This window comes from Phyllobates terribilis, unplaced genomic scaffold, assembly GCF_046119375.1.
Source record: "Phyllobates terribilis strain yellow unplaced genomic scaffold, ASM4611937v1 Scaffold_3__8_contigs__length_932513732, whole genome shotgun sequence".
NCBI lineage: Eukaryota > Metazoa > Chordata > Amphibia > Anura > Dendrobatidae > Phyllobates > Phyllobates terribilis.
The window spans coordinates 584,110,466-584,132,496 of NW_027362763.1; the positions used below are offsets into that span (position 1 = coordinate 584,110,466).

Consider the following 22,031-nt stretch of genomic DNA (forward strand, 5'->3'; position numbering starts at 1 on the left):
AGATTCTCCCGAGTTTTTTGGGCTACTACAGAAAGAAGGCAACACAATCTCCTGGTTACAGTGAAATCTGGACACAACTTTAGGGAGGTATGCCGGGTCTGGGCGTAGGACAACTCTGTCATCATAAATTTGGGTCTATGCAGGATTAACCGAAAGTGCCTGCAGGTCGCTCACCCTACGGGCTGATGTCAAGGCCACCAACAGGATAGTCTTAAGGGTGAGTAATTTCGGAGAGATAACCTGTAAATTCAGGTCCAAGGGAGGAATTTTAGGAGTCTGGACTGGTCTGGACCTAGCACAGGATCTAACAAACCTAGAAACCCATCTGTTTCCGGCTAAGTTACAATTATATAGGGCACCTAGTGCAGATACCTGAACCTCAAGTATGCCTGCAGCTAATCCTAAATGGTATCCTTTTTGTAGGAACTCTAGCACCTCCTTAAAGACGTTGTCCACTACTTTATTCCCCCCCAAAATGTATTCCCCCGGGGCCCCTAAGACTTATTGTAAATACCTTCTGTTGCTGATAATGCCTGGGAACGGCGCTATCAGTGGCCGCTCACAGGCATCACGTGACCTCGCGCTGATGTCACAAGTGAAGCGTGACTCAGCACTGGGGTTCCAGAGGTGGCTGCTGGGTTGTGGGCGGGGTTACCCCCTGCATCACACCCAGCATCCACCGCACGCTTTCCTAAAAAATGGGGAGAGGCAGAGCGAGCGGAGGATGCTGGGTGTGACGTGCAGGGTAACCCCGCCCATAGCCTCGCATCCACCGTAGAACCAGGAAGATCGTGACACCCGGCTCAGTAGATGTCAGAGCCGGCTGCAGCCGGGGGTCACGTGATGCCTGTGAGCGGCCAATGATAGCGCCGCTCACAGGCATTATCAGCAACAGAAGGTATTTATAAGAAGTCTTAGGGGCCCCAGGGAAATACATGGTGGGGGGGGGGGGAGAGGGAGGATATAAAATAGTGGACAACCCCTTTAATTGGAGACTTATCTGACAAAGGGGTTTTAAGAAAAAACAGGAACTTCCCCCAAATTCTACCATAAATCTTATATATTATGGGTTTTCTGCTATGTAGTTGCATGGAGACTACGGCCGGGGAGAAACCCTTACTGCTCAGTAATGACCTCTCAAATTCCACGCGCAAGATTGAGCCCCTTGATCTGCGTGTGGAACACTGGCCCCTGACTGAGAAGGTCTGGCAGGATCCAGGGGTCTGATGTCGACATCAGCCAGATCAGGGAGAACCAAGGTTATTTTTGGCCAGAATGGGGCTAACAAAATTATCCTCGCTCGATCTTCCCGTACTTTCCTCACCACTGCAGGAATCATCACTATTGGGGGAAATGCGCAGGCCTTCATATTCCGTGGAAGTTCAGGGAGGGCGTCTACCGCATAAGCATTCTCTGTTGGGTCTAGTGAACAGAATTCCTCCACCTTTTTGTTGGACATGCGGGCGAACAGATCTATGTCTGGTAAACCCCACAGCTGGAGAATCAGTTGAAAGACTACAGGGTTCAGGGCCCACTCCCCTTGACTTAACGTATGGCAGCTCAAAATATCAGCTTTTGTATTCTCTACCCCCCTTATGTATAGCGCACTGAGGGATGGGAGATGCTGTTCCGCTAGCTGCAGGATATTGTTCGCAACTACCATAAGGGAGTGAGATCTCGTACCCACCTGGTGATTTATATACGCCACTCTTGTCTGGTTGTCTGACCTGACCAGCACGTGGTGACCCCAAACATGGGAGAGAAAGTCTAACAGGGATCTTTCCACCGCCCAAAGTTCCTTTAGGTTGGATGATGCTCCCATCTCACGACTTGCCCAGAGACCCTGAACTGTGTGATCTGCATGGTGACCTCACCCCCACCCCCCAGCTGAAACCGCTTGCATCAGTTGTAATAACATAGTCGACCGGTCTGGACCACTGCATGCCTGAGGAGAAGTTTTTCCTGTCTGTCCACCAAGATAGGGAGGCTTCAGTCTCTCTGGAAAGAAATAGTTTTCTTTCTAAATGTCCGTTGGAGGATCTCTGTGCTGACAGGACCTTCCACTGTAGAAGCCTCATATGACCTTGGGCCCATGCAACTGCTGGGAGACAGGATGTCATGGATCCCAGTAGCGACATCGCTTGTCTTAAGGACATTGCAGAAATCCTGATGGCCTTTGTGGCTAAAATGATTATTTTGCACATTTTTTCTTCCGTGAGAAAACACGCACGGAGCTGAGAATCCAGGGTTAGTGACCTTGAGGGGGTTAACCTTGACTTCTGGAAATTTATCAGCCAACCTAGCTGCTGTAAAAGCGTCGTGATTTCTAATACCTGAGCGGAACAGTGGCTTTCCGATCTCCCTACAAGAAAATCATCTAGGTAGGGGACGATCACCACGTTCCTGATCCGTAGAAAGGCTGTTACTTCCGCAATGAGCTTCGTGAATATTCTCGGAGCTACCGAGAGACCGAATAGAAGGGCCGTGAGTTGGAAATGTCTCAGTTCCCCTCATACAAATAAGGCTACCCTTAAGTACTTTTGGTAGACTGGATGGATAGGGACCTAGTAATAAGCGTCCTTCAAGTCGACTACTGCCATAAAGCAATTGAGGTGGAGTAGCTTTACTGCAGAGTTCACCGATTGCATCTTGGACGTCTGGTTCTCCACTAGCTGGTTTAGGCCACTGAGGATGATAATGGTCCTTAAGGACGCATTTGTTGTTTTTTTTTATCAGAAAAAGCCGGATTTTGGTAAGAACTTACCTGTAAAATCCTTTTCAGCGAAGGAAGGAAGGGAGACACAGATTCTCTACTTCGTGGGGTAGGCGGAGCCCCATAGGATAGTCACCTCAGATTGGAAAAAGACGACCGGCCCCTCCAGTATATAGGCTCCTCCTACTCCCATGTTCATCAGTCCGTACACAAGCTAAGGAAGAGCAGACCAACCAGCAGAACAACATATCCCCTTCTGAAATTTCAGAAATGAGAGAAAACAGGTTATGTAATAGAAACACACAGTCTTAGGCATACCCCATTGGACCTGACAACTGTGTAGAGCTGGCGAAACTGGAAGGAGAGCCGTAGAGCGCTAAACCCAGTCCAGAAGATCGACATCAGGAAGGAGACGCGCTGCATCTAGCAACACAAAAAAACACTTCTGCCCTGGGAGGGTGCTGTGTCTCCCTTCCTTCCTTCGCTGAAAAGGATTTTTACAGGTAAGTTCTTACCAAAATCCGGCTTTCAGCAGCAGAAGGGAAGGAAGGGAGACACAGATTCTCTACTTCGTGGGACGTCCTAAAGCAGTACCTACTTAAGTGTGGGAAATAGAGGCAGAAGCTTCCGTACCCCAAAACTTAGGCAAGAGCGCAAACCGCGCTAAAATAACGGAAAACTAAGTAAAGGGATAACAAATTACCACCGCCTGCAGGACCCTACGTCCCAGGGCCGCATCGGCTGAAGCACTTACGTCCACCTTAGAAAACTTAGTAAAGGTGTGAACGGAGCGCCAGGTGGCCGCCCGGCAGAGCTGCGCTGCCGAGGCCCCCTGACGAAAAGCCCACGATGAGCCAATGGCTATCGTGGAATGAGCTTTAACTTTAACCGGACAAGGCTCGCCCTTGAGCCGGTACGCTTCCAGGATAGCTGAACGGATCCACCGAGCTATCGTGTCTTTGGAAGCACGTTGACCACGCCGACGACCTGCCGGAATTATAAAAAGAGAGTCCGACTTCCGAAAACCTTGGGTGATCGTAAGATAGAACTTCAATGCCCGCACTAAGTCCAACGAGTGCAAGGCCCGCTCCCTTGGATTCTTAGGTCCTGGACAAAGAGAAGGCAACACAATGTCCTGATTAATGTGGAATTGTGACACTACCTTAGGCAAAAAATCTTCACGAGTACGAAGCACCACGCGATCCGGAAAAAATTCCAGAAAAGGAGGTGAGCAAGAAAGTGCTGCCAATTCCGATACCCTTCTCAAAGAGGTGACTGCCACCAAGAAGGCCACCTTCCAAGAAAGTAGTGAAAGTTTAGCAGAATCCATAGGCTCAAAAGGCCTATGCTGAAGGGCTTCCAGGACTAGATTAAGCCGTCATGGAGCCACAACTGCCCTCCGTGGCGGAAACTGACGTGCGACTCCGCGAAAAAAAGAGCACACATCCCTACGAGAGGCAATAGCCTTCCTAAAAAGTGCGGAAAGAGCAGATACCTGTCCCCGCACCGTACTAACTGCCAAACCCCTGGCCAGACTAGATTGCAGAAAGGCCAAGAAGTTGGAGATGGAAAAAACCCTCGGGTTTCTTGAGGATCCAGAACACCATGAATAGAAAGACTCCCAAGTTCTGTGATAAATCCTGGACATAACTGGACTCCGGGCCGCCCGCAAGGTAGCAATGACCTCAGGCGAAAAACCGCGACGGGTCAAGATCTCGGTCTCAAGAGCCACGCCGTCAAACGAAGGGACCTCAGGTCCGGATGACGAATGGGCCCCTGAGTGAGCAAGTCCGGGCGAAGGGGCAGCGGAAACGGAGGTGCCGCCTGAAGAGACACCAGCGTCGAATACCATGTCCTCCGCGGCCAGTCTGGTGCTATCAGAATTATTGATACCCTTTCGAGTTTTATCCGTCGGATCACCAGAGGTAGTAAGGATATCGGTGGAAACGCATAGATCAGCTTGAACTGACCCCACGGGGCCACTAGAGCATCCACCGCCACCGCCTCCGGGTCCCTGTACCTGAACGTCGGAACCCTGGCGTTCAGCCTGGATGCCATCAAGTCCACCTGAGGAGTCCCCCAACGGGAACACAGCAGAAAAAACAATTCTGGATGGAGACTCCATTCCCCAGGGTCCACTTGCTCGTGACTGAGGAAGTCCGCCGAGATATTCAACACCCCTGGAATGTGAATTGCAGAGATTGCTGGAACTTTGGACTCGGCCCAGACCAGGATCCGAGAGACCTCCGACATGAGACTGAAACTCCTCGTCCCGCCTTGGTGGTTGATGTACGCGACAGCCGTAGCGTTGTCCGACTGGATCCGGACCGGTAGACCGCTCAATAAGACCGCCCAATGTTGGAGGCAGAGAAATATTGCTCTCAACTCCAAAATGTTGATCGGGAGAGACGACTCCTTTGGCGACCAGACTCCCTGAATCCAGAGGTTGTTCCAAACTCCCCCCCAGCCTGTCCGGCTGGCATCGGTTGTCACCACCGACCATCTCGGAGGAAGGAAGGATTTCCCCACGGATAGAGTCTCCGGACGTAACCACCATCCAAGAGATTCTCGCACCCTGCGGGAGATAATGACCGAGCGATCCAGAGAAGTTAGCGATCGATCCCAATGGGTCAGAATAAGGCTCTGGAGATCCCGGGAATGAAATTGTGCAAATGGTACTGCTTCCATAGTTGCCACCATTTGACCCAGAAGGCGCATGCATTCCCGAAGGGACATTGACAGCGCCGACCTCATAGCCTGGACCAGAAGACGAAGGTTCGTCTGTTTGACAGGAGGCAGGGACACAACTGCCCGAACAGTATCGAACTGCATCCCCAGGAAAAGAATGGACTGTGCTGGCTCCAATGACGATTTCTTCCAATTGATCAGCTACCCGAAGTCCATCAGGTACTGAAGGGAGAGATCGCGAGCCGCTATTGCCTCCTCCGCTGTGGGTGACACTATGAACAGGTCGTCCAGGTAGGGGAGGATCGTAACCCCCTGTCTTCGAAGAAGCGCCATGAGAGGAGCCAGAATTTTTGTAAAAACCCTGGGAGCTGAGGCCAACCCGAAAGGCAGGGCCACAAACTGGTAATGGGTTTGACCTATAGCGAAACGCAAGAAACGCTGGTGAGCCCTGCCGATAGGGATATGCAAATAGGCGTCGCGGATGTCTATGGACACCAAGAAATCGTACTGCGACAGGGTCGCTATCACCGATCGGAGAGACTCCATGCGGAACTTCCGTGTCCGGACGGAAATATTCAAATCCCTGAGATCCAGCACCGGACGAAACTTGTCCTCCTTTTTGGGGACCACAAAAAGGTTGGAATAAAAACCCTTTCCATGGTCTTCCGGAGGAACCTGAACCACCACACCCTGCTGTAGGAGAGAGTCGACCTCCTGAAACAGTGCGGCAGCCAGTCTTGGCACGGATGGAATGCCCGTCAGATGAAACCTGTCTGGAGGCAGCGAATGAAACTATGAAATAGCCTGCCGACATAACCCGTGTCACCCAGGTGTCTGCTATGTGGAATGCACAGATCGACCCAAATTGTAGCAGACGACCTCCCATCCGAGAGCCCTCGGGGGGATCCCTGGCGTCAGTCAGCCTTAGCGGACTTTTTATCAACCTCCCGTCTGTCCTGACGGGACCGTTGCTTCCAAGGAGTACAAGATTTCTGGGCGGATCTGCCGGAGGATGAGGGACGACCCAATCTCCAAGAAGGCTGACTGAATCGTCCCCTGGCCCGAAAGGACCGAAGACCTCTGCCGGGCCCTGTCCTGCTGGCTGTGGATGCCACTGCCTTTTTCCCAGGCAGAGTAACATCCTTAGCTTTAGCTTTGGCAATTAGTTCCGAAAGATCTGAACCAAAGAGCTGACCGCCCTTATATGCCAGACTAAGCAATCCCTGTTTGGATACTGCATCCCCGGTCCACTGTTTAAGCCACAGAGCTCTTCTAATCGTGACTGCCGAAGCCTGAGCCCTGGACAGAATTGAAGCAGTGTCCAGTACTGCATCTCTGCCATAACACATAGCTTCTTCCATTCGCTGAAAAAGCTTATCCACTTCTGAACGCGAAGTCCCATCCTGCCACGCCGCATGCAGCTGATCCAACCACCGCAGAGAAGCCTCACCGGCCCACATGGCCCCCAAGGCCGCTCGGAAACCATGACCCGTGGCTTCATAGATGGATTTCGCCGCTGACTCCGATCTTCTGTCCAAAGGATCCTGAAGATTGGCTCTCCCTTTAACAGGAAGCAGGGAAGACTTGGTCAGCTGAGACAGAGATATATCCACCTCAGGAGAGGGAACCCAATTAGTAACCATCTCCTTGGCACAGGGATATAGGGCATCAAAAAAACGCGTTCCTCGGAAGCGTTTATCCGGACACTGACGCTCCTTCTCCACCACTTCGTTAAGTTCCTCATGCGCAGGTAATGTAGAACGAACACGGCGCGTCTTCTGATACAGACGGCCCGACTTACACGGTCTTGTTGGCTCTTCAGACAGCTCTAATACTTCCCGCATGTCCTTAATAAGCCCATCTACCCGACCAGAAAGAGAAACAGAGCGATCCTGTTGATCCTCCTCTTCGGACTCAGAAATTTCATCAACCGAATCTGTTGGTGAATCTGAAGCCCCTGATGCGCTCTGCGAGGGAGACAACGCCACCATAGTCTTGCGGCGCTTTTTACCTCGTGGCATTGGGTGTGATCTAGCTGACACCCACTGTCCCAGGAGACTAGAGAGACTATCAATGGAGCGAGTGAGGGCCTCCACCTTAACATCACTGAGCGTTGAACTTGATGTAGTAGAAGGCCTGAGTGTAACAGAGGCGTGCGACTGAACCTGAAACGGATCAGGAGACCGATCCGCACTCCCAGGCCCCTGATCCGACATGCCACCCACACCAGATGCCAGGATGTACAACAAGGATGGCAAAAAAAGTGTGAAAGCTGCACAGCCTGTTTTCAAAACTCACTTTTTTTTTTTTTTTATTATTATTTATTTATTTATTTTATATATATGCGACAGGCTCTGAAGGGTTAAAGCTCACCCTTAGAAAAGAGCTACCCCAGAAATGCCGAGCAAAAAATCAATAGGGGGAAACTCCCTTAAACACCATGTGTTTCCCCTAAAGTTCCACTTTTTCAGAAGGGGTTAACATCACAGCAACTATAATACTACACAGCCTAAAAGGTCAGTGAAGTAAATAGCTTTAGGAGAGAAAGCGGCAGTGCTCCTGAGGACTCCTAATAGGTAGCCTGGAGAGACAGCACTGACAAAGAACCCCTGCCAGTGGCAGAGGGGACTCACCGGTACTGCGGCGACCGCTCCTCCTAAGTGTGTGGACGGACGGGGAGCAGAGAGCAGGAGGCGCCGCTGGACGCCGGAGGGAGAAGCAGGGACAGCCAGCGCACGCTCAACCAAGCGCTTCCTGATTAAGTAATGACGGCAGGAAGCCAGGAGACGCTAAGCCACGCCCCCGCTAGGCCACGCCCCCCGCCTTATTCAAACAACAAAAATGAGGGCAGAAAACTTCCTACTTCTATGAAGGCAGGAAGCAAGTCAATAAAAGCAAGAAAACACGCGCCAATACAGGGAGCTTCCTGCCTCAATGAAGGCAGGAAGCAAAAACTAAAAAGCATGCGCAAATAAAAAATAAAAATAAAAATTACTGGCCTCCGTCTCTGCTCCCCAGTCAAAGCAGCGTCTGAAATAGACAAGAAACACACAGGCAGTACACTTGCCGTAGCCGTCAAAGATACTCTTTAGACCAAAGAGCACTTACCCGGCTGAACGCCACAGGGATCCTCAGGGATGTGTGGCGCCATGGCCCTTTGCTCCCCCCTAAGGCGGAGCACGCAGGGACCCTCTCAGATGTGTGGTGTGCGCCTCCGCCAGGGAGCGCCCTGTATCCCCCGGGGCCGGCAGGCATAAGTGGGAACCTCCTCAAGGGGTACACAGAGCTGCCAGGGGAGGGTCAGGGATCTCAGCAGCGCCGAGACCCCCAGAGACCTCTAGACCACGGGGGGTCCAGGACTCGCTGGATATAAAATAACTCTTCTGAGGAGCTGCCGAAGCAGCGACTATCCTCTGAGACCTCAGATAAAAAGACTGATGAACATGGGAGTAGGAGGAGCCTATATACTGGAGGGGCCGGTCGTCTTTTTCCAATCTGAGGTGACTATCCTATGGGGCTCCGCCTACCCCACGAAGTACAGAATCTGTGTCTCCCTTCCTTCCCTTCTGCTGCTGAAAGGGGGGAATAAAATCCCCTTCCCTTTTGCGTCTCTGGGACCTCGAGAAGGACTTGTTTCTCTATTAAGACTAAAATTTCTACCTCCAAGGCCATCTGTTCCTCTACTGATTTCCTCCTAGGGTGATTGCAAAGGTACGATGAGGGATCTGATGGAAGCGTAGCTTTAGGCCCTCTTTTACTATGTTTAGCACCCAAGGATTCTACGTGATGGCCTCCCAAGCTGGAACAAAATGGGACAGCCTTCCACCTACTCAGTCTGGCATCAAAGGGAGGTATCCTAAACATATATCCTGACTCCTTAGTTTTGGAGTCCCATCTCTTCCTATCCCCCGGCAGCCGACCCCGGTTAAATTTTCTCCTCCGAAAATAAGATTTTCTTGTATCTCCTGAGAAACCTGGAAAGTCTCTTTACCTGTTGCCTGCCTTTTCCAGAATATCGTCCAACTTTTGGCCAAAAAGGAAATTGTCATTACAAAGGAGAGAGCATAACTTATGCTTCAACTGTAAGTCTCCTGGGCAGCCCTTGAGCCACAAGGCCCGCCTGGCTGCATTCGACAGGTTTGCTGACCTGGCCGATAGTCTGACAGTCTACTGAAGTATCAGCAAGGAAGGCCGAAGCTGCCTGCATTAGACAGGATCTTTAATCTGATCTTCCAATTGCTGTAAGCAGACCATTAATGACCTGGCCACACAGGTGCCCGCTACAGCTGGCTTAAGGCCCCCCCCCGGCTGATGCTTCTCACGTGTGATGCAGGAAGGAGTCTACTTCTTTATCCAGAGCATCCCTGAGGACACCCGAGTCCTCCAATGGCAAGAATGATTTTCCTAGAGGATCGAGTCACAGCGCCATGTACTTTGGGAATTTTGTCCCAGGACTCCGAGTCCTTATTCTCAAAGGGGTATTTCCTCTTAGTGGATGAATGTAATGCACCTGATCTTTAAGGCTTCCTCCATTCGCGATCGATAAGGGCCTGGATTTTAGGGTTAACCGGGAATGTGCACCTCTTTCTCTTCCAATCCGGCAAACATCATATCCTCTAGGCATTTGGTTGCCCTTTCCTCCTTCAGCCCTTCTCTTTCTAAGTAACCCTTTCAGGGAACCTTAAATCTCAGAGCGGACCATGGACCTGAGATTACTAGCAAAATCCGGCGTACGCTCAGCAATAGTTTTCTCAATACAGGCTGAACACAGGTCCTTCTGCCATTCTACAAGTAGGGGTATCTGGCACAAGGCACACATCCTGTGTTTCTTTTTGGAGCTACTCTTCACAGGCTCCTAGGGGTTAAGCACATAAGAAAAAACCCTCTATCACCAAATGACATTCACGAAGATCACTCACACCTGAAGTCACTGAAGGGTAAAGGATTTTAGGTTGTGGCGGGATACGAGATGAATCCCTTCTGGATGGTACAGAGACGTCCGAGACCCTACTTCTGCGGCTACTGCTGCGGTTGCTTGAGCGACTGTCAGTTTGAGGGGCGAACCCGAACAGTAACAGACTTCCTGGTGTACTTTACTGTTCGGGTTCGCCCATCTCTATTTATCATACCCCATAAATGTGCACAATAATTCTACATTAACAGCAAAGTAATTACATGTAAGTATTGAAAAAATGCTTAGGATGAAAAAAAATACAAAAAAAGTAACTAAAACAAGTAACTTTGCAATTTACTCATTATTAAAAATCCTCTCCTTTCTCAAGAACAAACTTCTTTTTAACTTTATAGTTTACGGTTACTTGCCTAGTTCGTCAGTCACCACTACAGTTTTCCAGGCCATTAAGGGCCGCTGATAAGGTGCTTGTGTCACGTAAGCGCTGCAGCCTAAGACCCAATACTGGAGGAGAGTAAAGTTTTATTTTACTTGGGGGACTATAGCATGAAGAAGGGGTTGTACAAGTAGTGGAAAGGTTTAGAAGCAGTCAGAATTTGGCCCAGAAGCGGATATCCAGCATGCCAGGGCTAACTGCAGAAATATTGAAAATCAATAATGTTTAACTGCTTAACCCCTTAACGACCACCAATACGCCTTTTAATGGGGGTCGTTAAGGGACCTTATTCTTCAGCGCAGAGGAATAAGTGTAGCACCACCCCGTGGCTTAAATTCCCACGGGTTTCATTTGTGGCAGCGATAAAAAAGTCATATGAAAAAAAAAAAAAAAAAATTGCACAAATAAAAACGGTAAACCGTTCAGCAAAAAAACAAGCCCTAATATGCTTCATTTGGCAAAAAAATTAATACGTTATTCACATTTATCCTGCGCTCTCTGCTGAGCACTTTCGTCGGGGGTGCCGTGTGAATTCTCCAAAACCGCTATTCAGACAAAACCCCCGACGGAACCACTCACTTATGAGGCAGATGGAGTCACTTTGGAATGGTCTCTGTTTCGGTAGTGTCCCATCATTTTAGGGGTCATTTTAGCGCACAAGTATGGGCGACCACAGATCTGTGCACACCTAAAAAGATGGATACCACCGGAGGGGACGACAAACTGACTTCAAAGTTTCTCCTTCTGCCTCGTTATGGTGGGTGGTTCCGTTGGGGGTTTAGTCTGAATTGCATTTTTTTTTTGTGGGATTTATACAGAAACCCCGACGTAAGTGCTCAGCATAGAACACAAGAAGGCGATCCAGTCTTATTCTGAAAGCGTCAAAAATATAATGTACCCCACAATGTTAATAAAAGCACTAATTTATCCCGCACAAAACCAGCCCCCACTCAAGTTGGTCATCTGTCACTGGAACTATAGGGGGTTCCCATGTGACATGGCTCCCGCCTCCTCAAATAAAATCCAGTGAAATCTGCGCTCCTTCTGAGCCCCACTGCGCCTAGACTGCAGTAAGCGACCACATGTTTTGTATTATTGTAGTGGGGAGAGAGCACTTAAAGGGGCTAGGCCACCATAAAACATACAGGTAATATTGCAGACATGAAGTAAAGAAACACTTTTGTAATTTAAACCTATTAAAAATAATGCCCTATTCAAATGATGTGTACTTTTAAAAGGTCATATTGCGCCCCGTAGTGGCTTCTATGTCTGGCCATTTAATCCTCTTACTAAAGGTCGAGTATGCGCAGTTCCCTCTCCGCAAAGAAGAAAAATCCCTCCGCCTCAGCCAGCCAGATCTCAATCAGAGGATGAAGTCCCTGTGCCTCCAGACCCCTGCTTCATGAGGAGAGCTAAACAATGTAAGGCTATGTTCACACACGTTGGGTTTTTCAGCGTATTTTGCTGCAGATTTTTATGCAAATTTTCAGCTGCGTTTGCAGTACCAGCAAAGTCTATGAGAAACCAGAATTCTCTGGTTCACACATCATGTTTTTTTTTTTGCTGCGTAATGTGTGCCTTGGTTGGGTTTTTGGAAAATAGAGCATGTCACTCTCAGCATTTTTTCACCCATAGGAAGTAATGGGAGGTGAAAAAAATGCATTTAAAATTTTTCAGCGTTTTTGATGGCAAAATAGAATGGAGTTCTTTTTTTCACAGACCTTTATGTACATGCATAGAGACAGAAGGACAGTGGAAAAATGCAGCAAAACCTGCATTTTTGACGCAGCCGATTTCCTGTCAGAGTTTAGTTTTGCAGCAGATTTCTGACGTAAAAAACCCCATAACATATGGGAACATAGCCTAAGTGTTTTACTCATCTACTGCTGCCGCCAGGGAAGAGCAGTTGTAATAAGTTTAGAAGCGTTCAAGATGAGAGTTTTGTCTGAAACGCATCTTGATCACTGCCTTCACAGCCAGAGAAACTCCTTGCAAGTGCCGTGCTCTCTGCACTGGCAGCCAGGATAGAGATAACACCAAACACTTAGGCTGCGTGCACACGATGCGTTTTTCATGCGTTTATGCTGCGGAAATTCTGCAGCGGAAACGCATCAAAAGCGCATGGTAATCCGCACCCCATGGTCCCCAATGGCATTCCGCAATGTCAATGCACATGCTGCGGATTTTTCTGCAGCGTTTCTGCAGCGCAAATAAATCCGCAGCATGTTCATTAATTTTGCGGAAGCGCCGCCATTGACTTGCATTGAGACGCATAGAATCCGTGTCTGTACATTTGTACAAGCGGCTTCTATGCGTCTCTATGTGCGGATGGTACCCAGTTCTGGAGGAGAGGAGACTGTCATCCAGACCTGGATACCATTGTACCTGTAAAAAAAAAAGAATAAAATAATAAATAAAGTTTATATTCACCTGTCCGGCGGCCCCTGCAGCGCTTCTCCTTCCAGGACCTGAGATGACGTCGCGGTCATGTGACCGCAGGCTGTCTCACGAGATGCCGGCAACCCGGAAGAAGCCAGGACGAGCGCGACAGCTCACGCGGCGGGGGATCGGGGGTAAGTATAGCTTTATTTTTTTATTTTTACGGTCACACTATATAAATCCATGCTGTTTGCATGGATTTATATAGTGTGACCTAGTTGTCAAGCACTTTCCAAGTGATGCTATCGCCTGGGAAGTGCTCGTCAGTCCGCATGCGGAAACACATGCGTTAAAGCATGTGGATACGCATGTGAATCCGCATGTATTCTGCAGGAAAAACGCATGTACAATCTGCATGCGTTTTTTCTGTCAGGGAGATGCAGAAATGCTGCAGAAATTTTCTGCTTCATTTCTGCATCGTGGGCACATGGCCTTAGGCTGTGTGCCCACTATGAGTTTTTTTAAGCGTTTCCGCAGCTGCAATTCCGCCGCAGAAACGCTTAAAAAACGCTTAGTAGAAGGTTTGCAATGTTCCCCAATGATAATCCGCTGCGGATTAGCACTGTGGAAAAATCCGCAGCACTACCAATTATTTTGTGTAATCGCAGCGTTTTCGCCATTGACTTGCATTGAATTGCTTAATATCCGCATGACTACATGTGCACATGCGGATATTAAGCGATTCCATGAGCGGATGGTACCCGGGCCTGGAGAAGAGGAGACTCTCCTCCAGACCCAAGTACCATACTACCTGTAAAAAAAAAAAAAAAAAAAAAAAAAAAAATTACAATAAAAAATATACATTATACTTACCTTCCGATGTCTCCCGGTCTCCATAGTGATGCGTCCTGGCTCCCCAGCAGCTCGCGATGGTCTACAAGGATCTGCCATGACGTCATTTAGTCATGTGATGGGTCACGTGACCGCTGACGTCGATGTCATGGAAGGTCCTTTTAGACCACCGCGAGCCGCCCAACACACCGGACGCACCGGAGGAGATCGGGGGCCATCGGAAGGCGAGCATAATATTTATTTTTTACCATTCTTTTACTATAACTTGGTCACACTATATAAATCCATGCATGGATTTATATAGTGTGACCAAGTTGTCAAGCACTTTCCAAGTGATGCTAAAATCGCTTGGAAAGCACTTGACAACCCGCATGCAAAATCGCATGATCAAAACGCTTCACTTCCACTTGTCCCTGGCAGGAAAAACACATGTAAAATCCGCATGCGTTTTTTTCTGCCAGGGAGATGCAGAAACACTAAGGAAAAATCCGGAGCATTTCTGCATCGTGGGCACATAGCCTTACTGAGTACTTCATGGATCCAGCTTCTCTCTGGCCGCACAGGTCAGCTTTCCCCCTCCTCTTTCTCCACAGCTCTCTCTTGCTGATGTCTCCTGCTGCCTATTAACTTTCCCCAGCTTCCCGGCAGAAAGCTGAATCATTGAAGCGCTCAGCAAATGCTTTGCTCCATCACAGCTGCCAGTGCAGAGTGCAACAGTGGTGATGAATTTGTCATCTGGTTGCTGCTTTCTGCACAGCGAACTGCAGAGCTAACAAAGCTCATACACTGAGAACTTTACCATCTATGCCTATACAGAGAGCTTTAACCACCAGATGACAAACTCCTCACAACTGCTGCAGCACTTACTGATTCAGCATCCTCTCCTTCCACAGCGCCCCCATTTTTTCTATGTCCTTCCACAGAGCCCTCATTCTTTGCAGGTCCTCCCACAGTGCTTCCATTCTTTGCATGTCCTCCCACAGTGCTTCCATTCTTTGCATGTCTTCCCACAGCGCTTCCATTCTTTGCATGTCTTCCCACAGTGCTTCCATTCTTTCCATGTCCTCCCACAGCGCCCCCATTCTTTCCATGTCCTCCCACAGCGCCCCCATTCTTTCCATGTCCTCCCACAGCGCTTCCATTCTTTGCATGTCTTCCCACAGTGCTTCCATTCATTGCATGTCTTCTCACAGTGCTTCCATTCTTTGCATGTCCTCCCACAGCGCCCCCATTCTTTCCATGTCCTCCCACAGCGCCCCCATTCTTTCCATGTCCTCCCACAGTGCCCCCATTCTTTCCATGTCCTCCCACAGCGCCCCCATTCTTTCCATGTCCTCCCACAGAGCCCCCATTCTTTCCATGTCCTCCCACAGTACTTCCATTCTTTGCATGTCCTCCCACAGTGCTTCCATTCTTTGCACGTCTTCCTACAGTGTTCTATTCTTTCCATGTCCTCCCACGGTGCCCCCATTCTTTCCATGTTCTCCCACAGTGCCCCCATTCTTTCCATGTCCTCCCACAGTGCCCCCATTCTTTCCATGTCCTCCCACATCATACCCATTCTTTCCATGTCCTCCCACATCACACCCATTCTTTATTTGTTTTCCACTGATCCCTGACTCTTCTTTCACTTACAATATTTTCTGAGTTTAAATAAGTGTCCCTTTTTAAAAAAAAAAAAAAACAAAACATTTAAATATAATATTTTTTTAATAAAGTAATATAATAAACTTTTCATTTCTACAAACTTTTTCTAACCCTAACTAGGGTTAGGACTAAGATTAGGGTTTGGACTAAGGTTAGAGCTAAGAAAAAGACTATGATAAGGGTTAGGACTGAGATTAACACTAGGCTTAATAAACAGATGAGGGTTAAAACTATGATTAGGATGAGGATAAAGACTAAGATGAGGGTTTGGACTAGGGCTAGGATAACAATGAGGGATAGGGAAATGGTTTGCGGCCCCCACACACATTAGATTAATGTGTACCAATATTGGCGGGATTGGGTGGCAGACTAATGTGTAAGGACACTGAGCATGCTGATTTTTCAGCCACTCTAAAGGTTGATAATGAGGAAACTAGTGTTTCTAGGAATGCGTGTTCCAGATTATCAGCTTGACTAAATGTGCTCTTAGGGGGGCGCAAAATACCTCTCATGTCCCGAGTACATGCATCCCATGCTATGCCATTGTGTAGAAGCATTTTTAACCTCTTCCCATTGCGATCAACTTCCGTTTTTTGGGGGTTTTTTTAATCTTTTTTTCCTCCCCTTCTTCCTAGAGCCAGAACTTTTATATTTTTCTTTCCACAGAGCTGTATGAGGGTTTGTTTTTGCGGGACCAGTTGTACTTTTAAATGACACCAAAATATTTAGATTTTAGAGTCCTCAGTGATTGATACCTTTTAATGGCTAACTGAAAAGATGGTAACAAATTGCAAGCTTTCGAGACTACTGAGGTCTCTTCATCAGGCATAGTATACCACAAAATCTGAAGAGTCACATATTTATACACAATAAGACACACAAAAAATGCAATAGGTAAGACAGGTGATGAAAAGCAGAGTTATTATGGAAGAGATAAACAGTTCTGGCTATAAACATTTTAGCAGTTAATAGATAAGGAGTGTGAAGGTTTTATTGTCCTGTGACTAGGTCCAGTGTTGTGATGACCTCACAGGTCTGAGAGTTTGAGGAGCACATTCCTTAGTTGATGTAGAATGACATAAATCCATGCGACACATTCATTCCTGCTCTGAAAGTGTTAAAGGTCACCATCAGTTTATATTCTGAGATTCTTCTTTCTCTGAGATTTGAAGTTACCTTTTAATACCAGTAATTTCATGTCTTTTATGCTGTGATCAGGGGAACAAAAATGCTTGGCTACAGGCAGATCTATTCTTTTTTCTTTTATTGTATGGCGATGAGGATTCATCCTTGTTCTAAGTTTTTGCCCCGTCTCCCCTACATATAGACCCCTAGCTGGACATTTGGTACATATAATTATGTACACTACATTAGATGTGATACAGCTGAACGTACCTGGGAACTTATAGTCATGATATGAATTGGGAATCTTTATCATGTCTGTGGTCGTTATAAATGGACAGGATTTACATTTTTTCTGGTTGCAAGGAAAGGTACCTGTAGCTGGTGGAGATGACAGGGAGCTTCTGACAATGATGCTTCTTAGATTTGGGGGCTGCCTGAAACACAGAAGTGGGGGGTCTGGAAATATGGATTGTAATCGGGCATCTTTTTGTAGTAAGGGTTGTAGTTTCCGTGCAGCTCTTCTTAGCTCCTCCAGATTTGGATTGTAGGTGACTACTAGAGGCACCCGGTTGTTTTCTTGTTTGGTTTTGTAATGTAGTTGATGATTCCTTGATATTCTGGTGGCTCTTGTAATCTGGTTCTCAATTGTTCTTGGATGGTAGCCCTGTTTCAAAAAGGTCTTTCTGAGGCCATCAAGGTGTTGGTCTCTATCCATCTGGTTGGAACATATCCGATTGCATCTTATGGCTTGGCTGTAAACAATAGAGTTTTTTATGTGTTTTGGATGGAAACTGTCCCATTTAAGGTATGTAGGACAGTCGATTGGTTTCTGCTACACGGATGTCTCTATTTCATTGTTCTGTAGCTTGATGATGGTGTCCAAAAAGTTAATTTCAGTACAGGAGTAGTTGAGTGTTAGGTTGATGGTGGGATGAAATCGATTAAAGTGTTCATGGAACGTCTTCAGCTGTTGCTCAGACCCCGTCCAGATGATTAAAATATCGTCACTGAAACGATAGTAGGCCAGAGGCCTGATGCGACATGAGGACAAAAAGTCACTTTCAAGTCACTTTCAAGCATGAAAAGATTTGCATGCTGTGGAGCCATTTTACTTCCCATCGCTGTACCAGTTTCCTGTAGATATATGTTGTTATCAAATTCAAAGTAATGGTGGGTGAGGATGAATTCGGAAATTCTGACCACAGAATCAGCAACAATTCCTGTATTTTCTATGAAGATTTTGCAGGCATTTAATCCATCCATTTTGATATGGTAACCTTGCTATCTCTGGAACATCTATTAGGCCTGGAAAACTGAACAAACAGATTAGAAGATGTACTCCATAGTTTTGTGCTCTCTAGGTATTGGATGACACTTCTTAAATGTAAAGATCTAAAGGTCAAATTCTTTAAACTTGAAACTAGAGTAAGCTGCTGAGCAAGTGACAAACCGCTGTAAGCAGGCAGTCTTGCACTATATTATGCTGCTCTCAGATTAAATAGTAAAAACAGTCTGACAGATTCCCTTTAAGTGTATCGACCTGGAAAATCATGTTGCCAGGTCATTTTTACCACAGAACAAACTCTTTTTTTTCCTCATTACCATTCGACCTCACTTGGAATCCCTCTCCCCCCAATGTACATTGCATGAAAAAAATTAACAAAATCAGTGTCCGTGTCATTCAAAACTTCAAATCGTCCCGTAAAAAAAAGCAACACTCCTTTATATGGCTACATCGAAAAAAAAAGTTAAGGCTCAAAGACGAAGAGCGAGGAAAATGAAAGTGCAAAAATAAAAAGCTTACTGCAGCAGAAAGGAGTTAAAACAATAGTAGGATGGATAACTAAATAGTACTTACAATTAGAGGCTTGAAAACATTTAATTCAAAGTGTCCATTACTAGCGCCTATTGTTACAGCAACGTGGTTCCCCATTACTTGAGCAGCTACCATCGTAACTGCTTCACATTGCGTAGGATTCACTTTGCCTGTAAGGAAAGAAAGAAATTGTTCACAAATAGAGCCAAAATTTCAATTAATTACCAAATATGGATATAATTTAAAAGGGAAACTGACAGCTGAGTAGTTCTGCCTGAAGCATGGGTAGCATGAATCGGCTCCATTAATTCAACCAGGCACCCTTTACTCTGAAACACTGCAGCATACATGCTGAAACATACATTTAAAAGTTGGCAGGGGACCATGCGGCAAGAGAGACTAGTGCAGGACTCTTGCGTTCTGCCATACATGTATGTGACTGCATAAAACTGTCACCGTGCATTGTTATGTGGTGACAGTTAAAAGTAAACTGCTGTCCCGCACAACAGTGACATAACTAGACCGGCCGGAACCAGATAGCCTTTGTTTCGTCTGGCGATCACTGTGGTCTTCCTGTACTGACTGGCCAATCAATCACAGTGAAGCAAGCTGGTCGAGCCTACTTTTCCGGCTCTGGTCTTCTCAGTGGTGTCACAGAGAAGATCAGGGCCAGCTGTCAGGTACTGCAGTAAGGTATTATACACTGCCTTGGTCATTATCACAGATCGTGACCTTTTAACCTCCTAGCCTACTAGGTACCGCTGTGGGGTCTTGATGGTTGCCATGGAAAACAAGAGGTCAGGTAATGGACTCCAGATCTGCCAGCTAGTGGCCTGTGGATACTGCTGATCCTAGAATCTAACAGGCCCAAGTGTCAGCGTAAAAAGGACAGCTCACATGCACTGAAGTACGGTAGTGTATGAGACCAGCAATCAATATGTAAAATATTAAAAGTCCCCTAACAGGATTAAGTAAAAATTAAGATGTAAAAAACAAATCATATCAAAATTTTACACCACTAATAACACGTTTTATGTAAAAATAAACAAAAAAAACAAACAAAAAACTTTACTCATTATTGATATTTAAGGATCTGAAGCAACCCAACTATAAAAGGTGATACATTTTTTGTCCGGTACATTTCCTTCAAAATCCCCAAACAAACTTGATTCAGAGCAAGCCTCTGACAGAGCCACTAACTAGGCAGAAGGAGTCATTCTGGACTCTCTGGCCTCTGCTCCTGCGGTGTAAAAGTTTGACAGTCCGCATTTTTGTGCATGCCTAAAAAGGCAGACAACACCTGAACAGAGTCCAAAGTGACTGTATCTGCCTCATTATTCTGAACGGTTCTGTTGGGGGGGGGATTAGTCTAAATCAAGTTTTTTTGGGATTAAGGGGGAAACCCCGCTGTAACAGCTCAGCATACAGCACAGGGTAAATGTGATCCAAACCTTATACTGAAAGCGATCAAAAATGTTCTGTACCCCAAAATGTTACCAATAAACACTTCAAAGTAACCAACAACAAAAAAAAACAAACGTACACTCATGTCCATTATCTGTCAATTAAAAAATAGAGGGTTTCCACATTATTGGTAAGAGACAGGCTTTGAAATAGAGACATGGCATCCAAAAACAAATCCAAATCCCCATTTACACCCATGCAGAGACACACAGTGTGCCTAAACAGTCCACACGTATGGCATTACTGTGGTGAGAAGAACCCACTTAACTTACAAGGTGCGTGTCTCCAGAAGCATGAGCTGGGTACAATGCACTGGGCACTAAAATGGCATATTTGCAATTTTCACTCTATCCCATGAGACCAAAATTAGCTGCATCCACAGATGAACCAATTTTGGGAATTACATCCCTCAATACATTTATTTTTGGAATTTGTTTCGCTGTTTTGGCATGACTGGTGCTTTGTGGGTACTATTTGTAATCTATTCCAACAAAATCTGTGCTCCAAAAGTCAGATAACGCTCCATCCCTTTCAAGCCCTGCTGTGTGGCCAAACAGTAGTTTCTAACAACATATGGGGAACCACTGCATTAAGAAGAAATTATGGGCTCCATTTTTAACTATTACACTTCATGAAAATGAAAAAATTACAGCTAACATTTTAGAGTTAACATTTTATTTTCATTGTCCACATTCTGTTAGGTACTACTTTTTGGTTCAAAATACTCACTACACCCCTAGATGAACTCCTTGATTGGCCCAGTTTCCAAAATGGGGAATCGGAGGTGTGAAGACACAGGGTCTTCTGTGGGCATAATATCACTCAGACAATACAGGGTGAGGGTTAAACCGTGTGGCAATACTTTAGTGAACCACCAAACCGACAAACATCTAGAACAGTCCCAGCAAATACCCAAGATGGTGCAAAATTACACAGTCTCACCCTTCCACTGGCCCACCGAGAATAGAGCAGCTGCAAATTTGGGACTTCCAGGGCCAACTACCTCAACCAGTGGCCCCCCACTTGTGGCGGGCCCCCACAGAGAGGAGGTAGCAGCAAGCTCAGGAAGCTGACAGTCCATCAAGGTACAAGGCCAGGAGCCTGGAGGGTCCCACCATGGCCTCAGAGTTTCCATGGGGCCAGATGACCAGCTCGTCCTAATCTGGTTTCTCCGAACGTCTCTATGGGTTCCAGGTGACCGGAGGGTCCCACCTGGCATCCCCAAACAACATATCCACGGGGCCAGACCAAGTTCCAACCAAGTTCCTGCAAATGTATCCATGAGTTCTCTGATGGTCAATGGAAGAGATCTGTATCCTTCCAGTCAGGGCCATATACCCTTAGGCTGGATACCCATAGAATCCAAATCTGTCTCTCTCTGGATGGAGCCATGCTATCCATCTGCTGTCATGAAGAATATCTCTTTCATTCTCTTATTCTCCTTGCAGCGGGATAGAAAACCCTTTTTATATTTACATATGTGGCTGAGGTCATCAGTCATAGGTCGGGGGAGGGGGGGGGGTGAATGTGCAGTGCTCAGGTCTCATTATTTGAGCTAATCCCCCTGCTCTTGTACATAAACTAGCTGGTTTAGTACTATAAGCAATTAGCATAGTAACAAACATCATTGTTCCCAAACACTGAGTCACTGTCCTTCTTGACCAGCCAAAGAAACACACATTCAAAAGTCATGTGGGTTAAAAATGCTCATTATACCCCTAGATTAATTTCCTCAGGGGTTTAATTTCCAAAACTGAGTCACTTGTGAGGGGTTTCTGCTGTTTTGGCACCTCAGGGTCTCCGCAAATGTGACATTGAATCTGCTCCAGCGAAATATTCACCCTGTCCCTTCCAAGCCCTGCCATGTGCCAAGTAGCAATTTTAAGCCAAATATAGGATATTACCATGTTTGGGAGAAGTGCATAACAAATTATGGGGTCTATCTTCTCCCATTACCCTTGTGAAAAATGAAAAAAAAAATTGTTAAAAAAAAAGTTGA

The 22,031-nt window shown here is 46.8% G+C and overlaps 1 protein-coding gene across 2 annotated transcripts in view; it reads right to left on the bottom strand.

The window, feature by feature from the left end:
* Nucleotides 1–22,031, bottom strand: part of FH (fumarate hydratase) — a 173,747-nt gene that overhangs the window by 12,541 nt on the left and 139,175 nt on the right. For both annotated transcript variants that reach the window (XM_073671459.1, XM_073671458.1), the window contains exon 8: nt 18,611–18,738. In XM_073671459.1, coding sequence (XP_073527560.1) covers nt 18,611–18,738 — 128 coding nt within the window. The remainder of the gene's footprint in view (nt 1–18,610; nt 18,739–22,031) is intronic.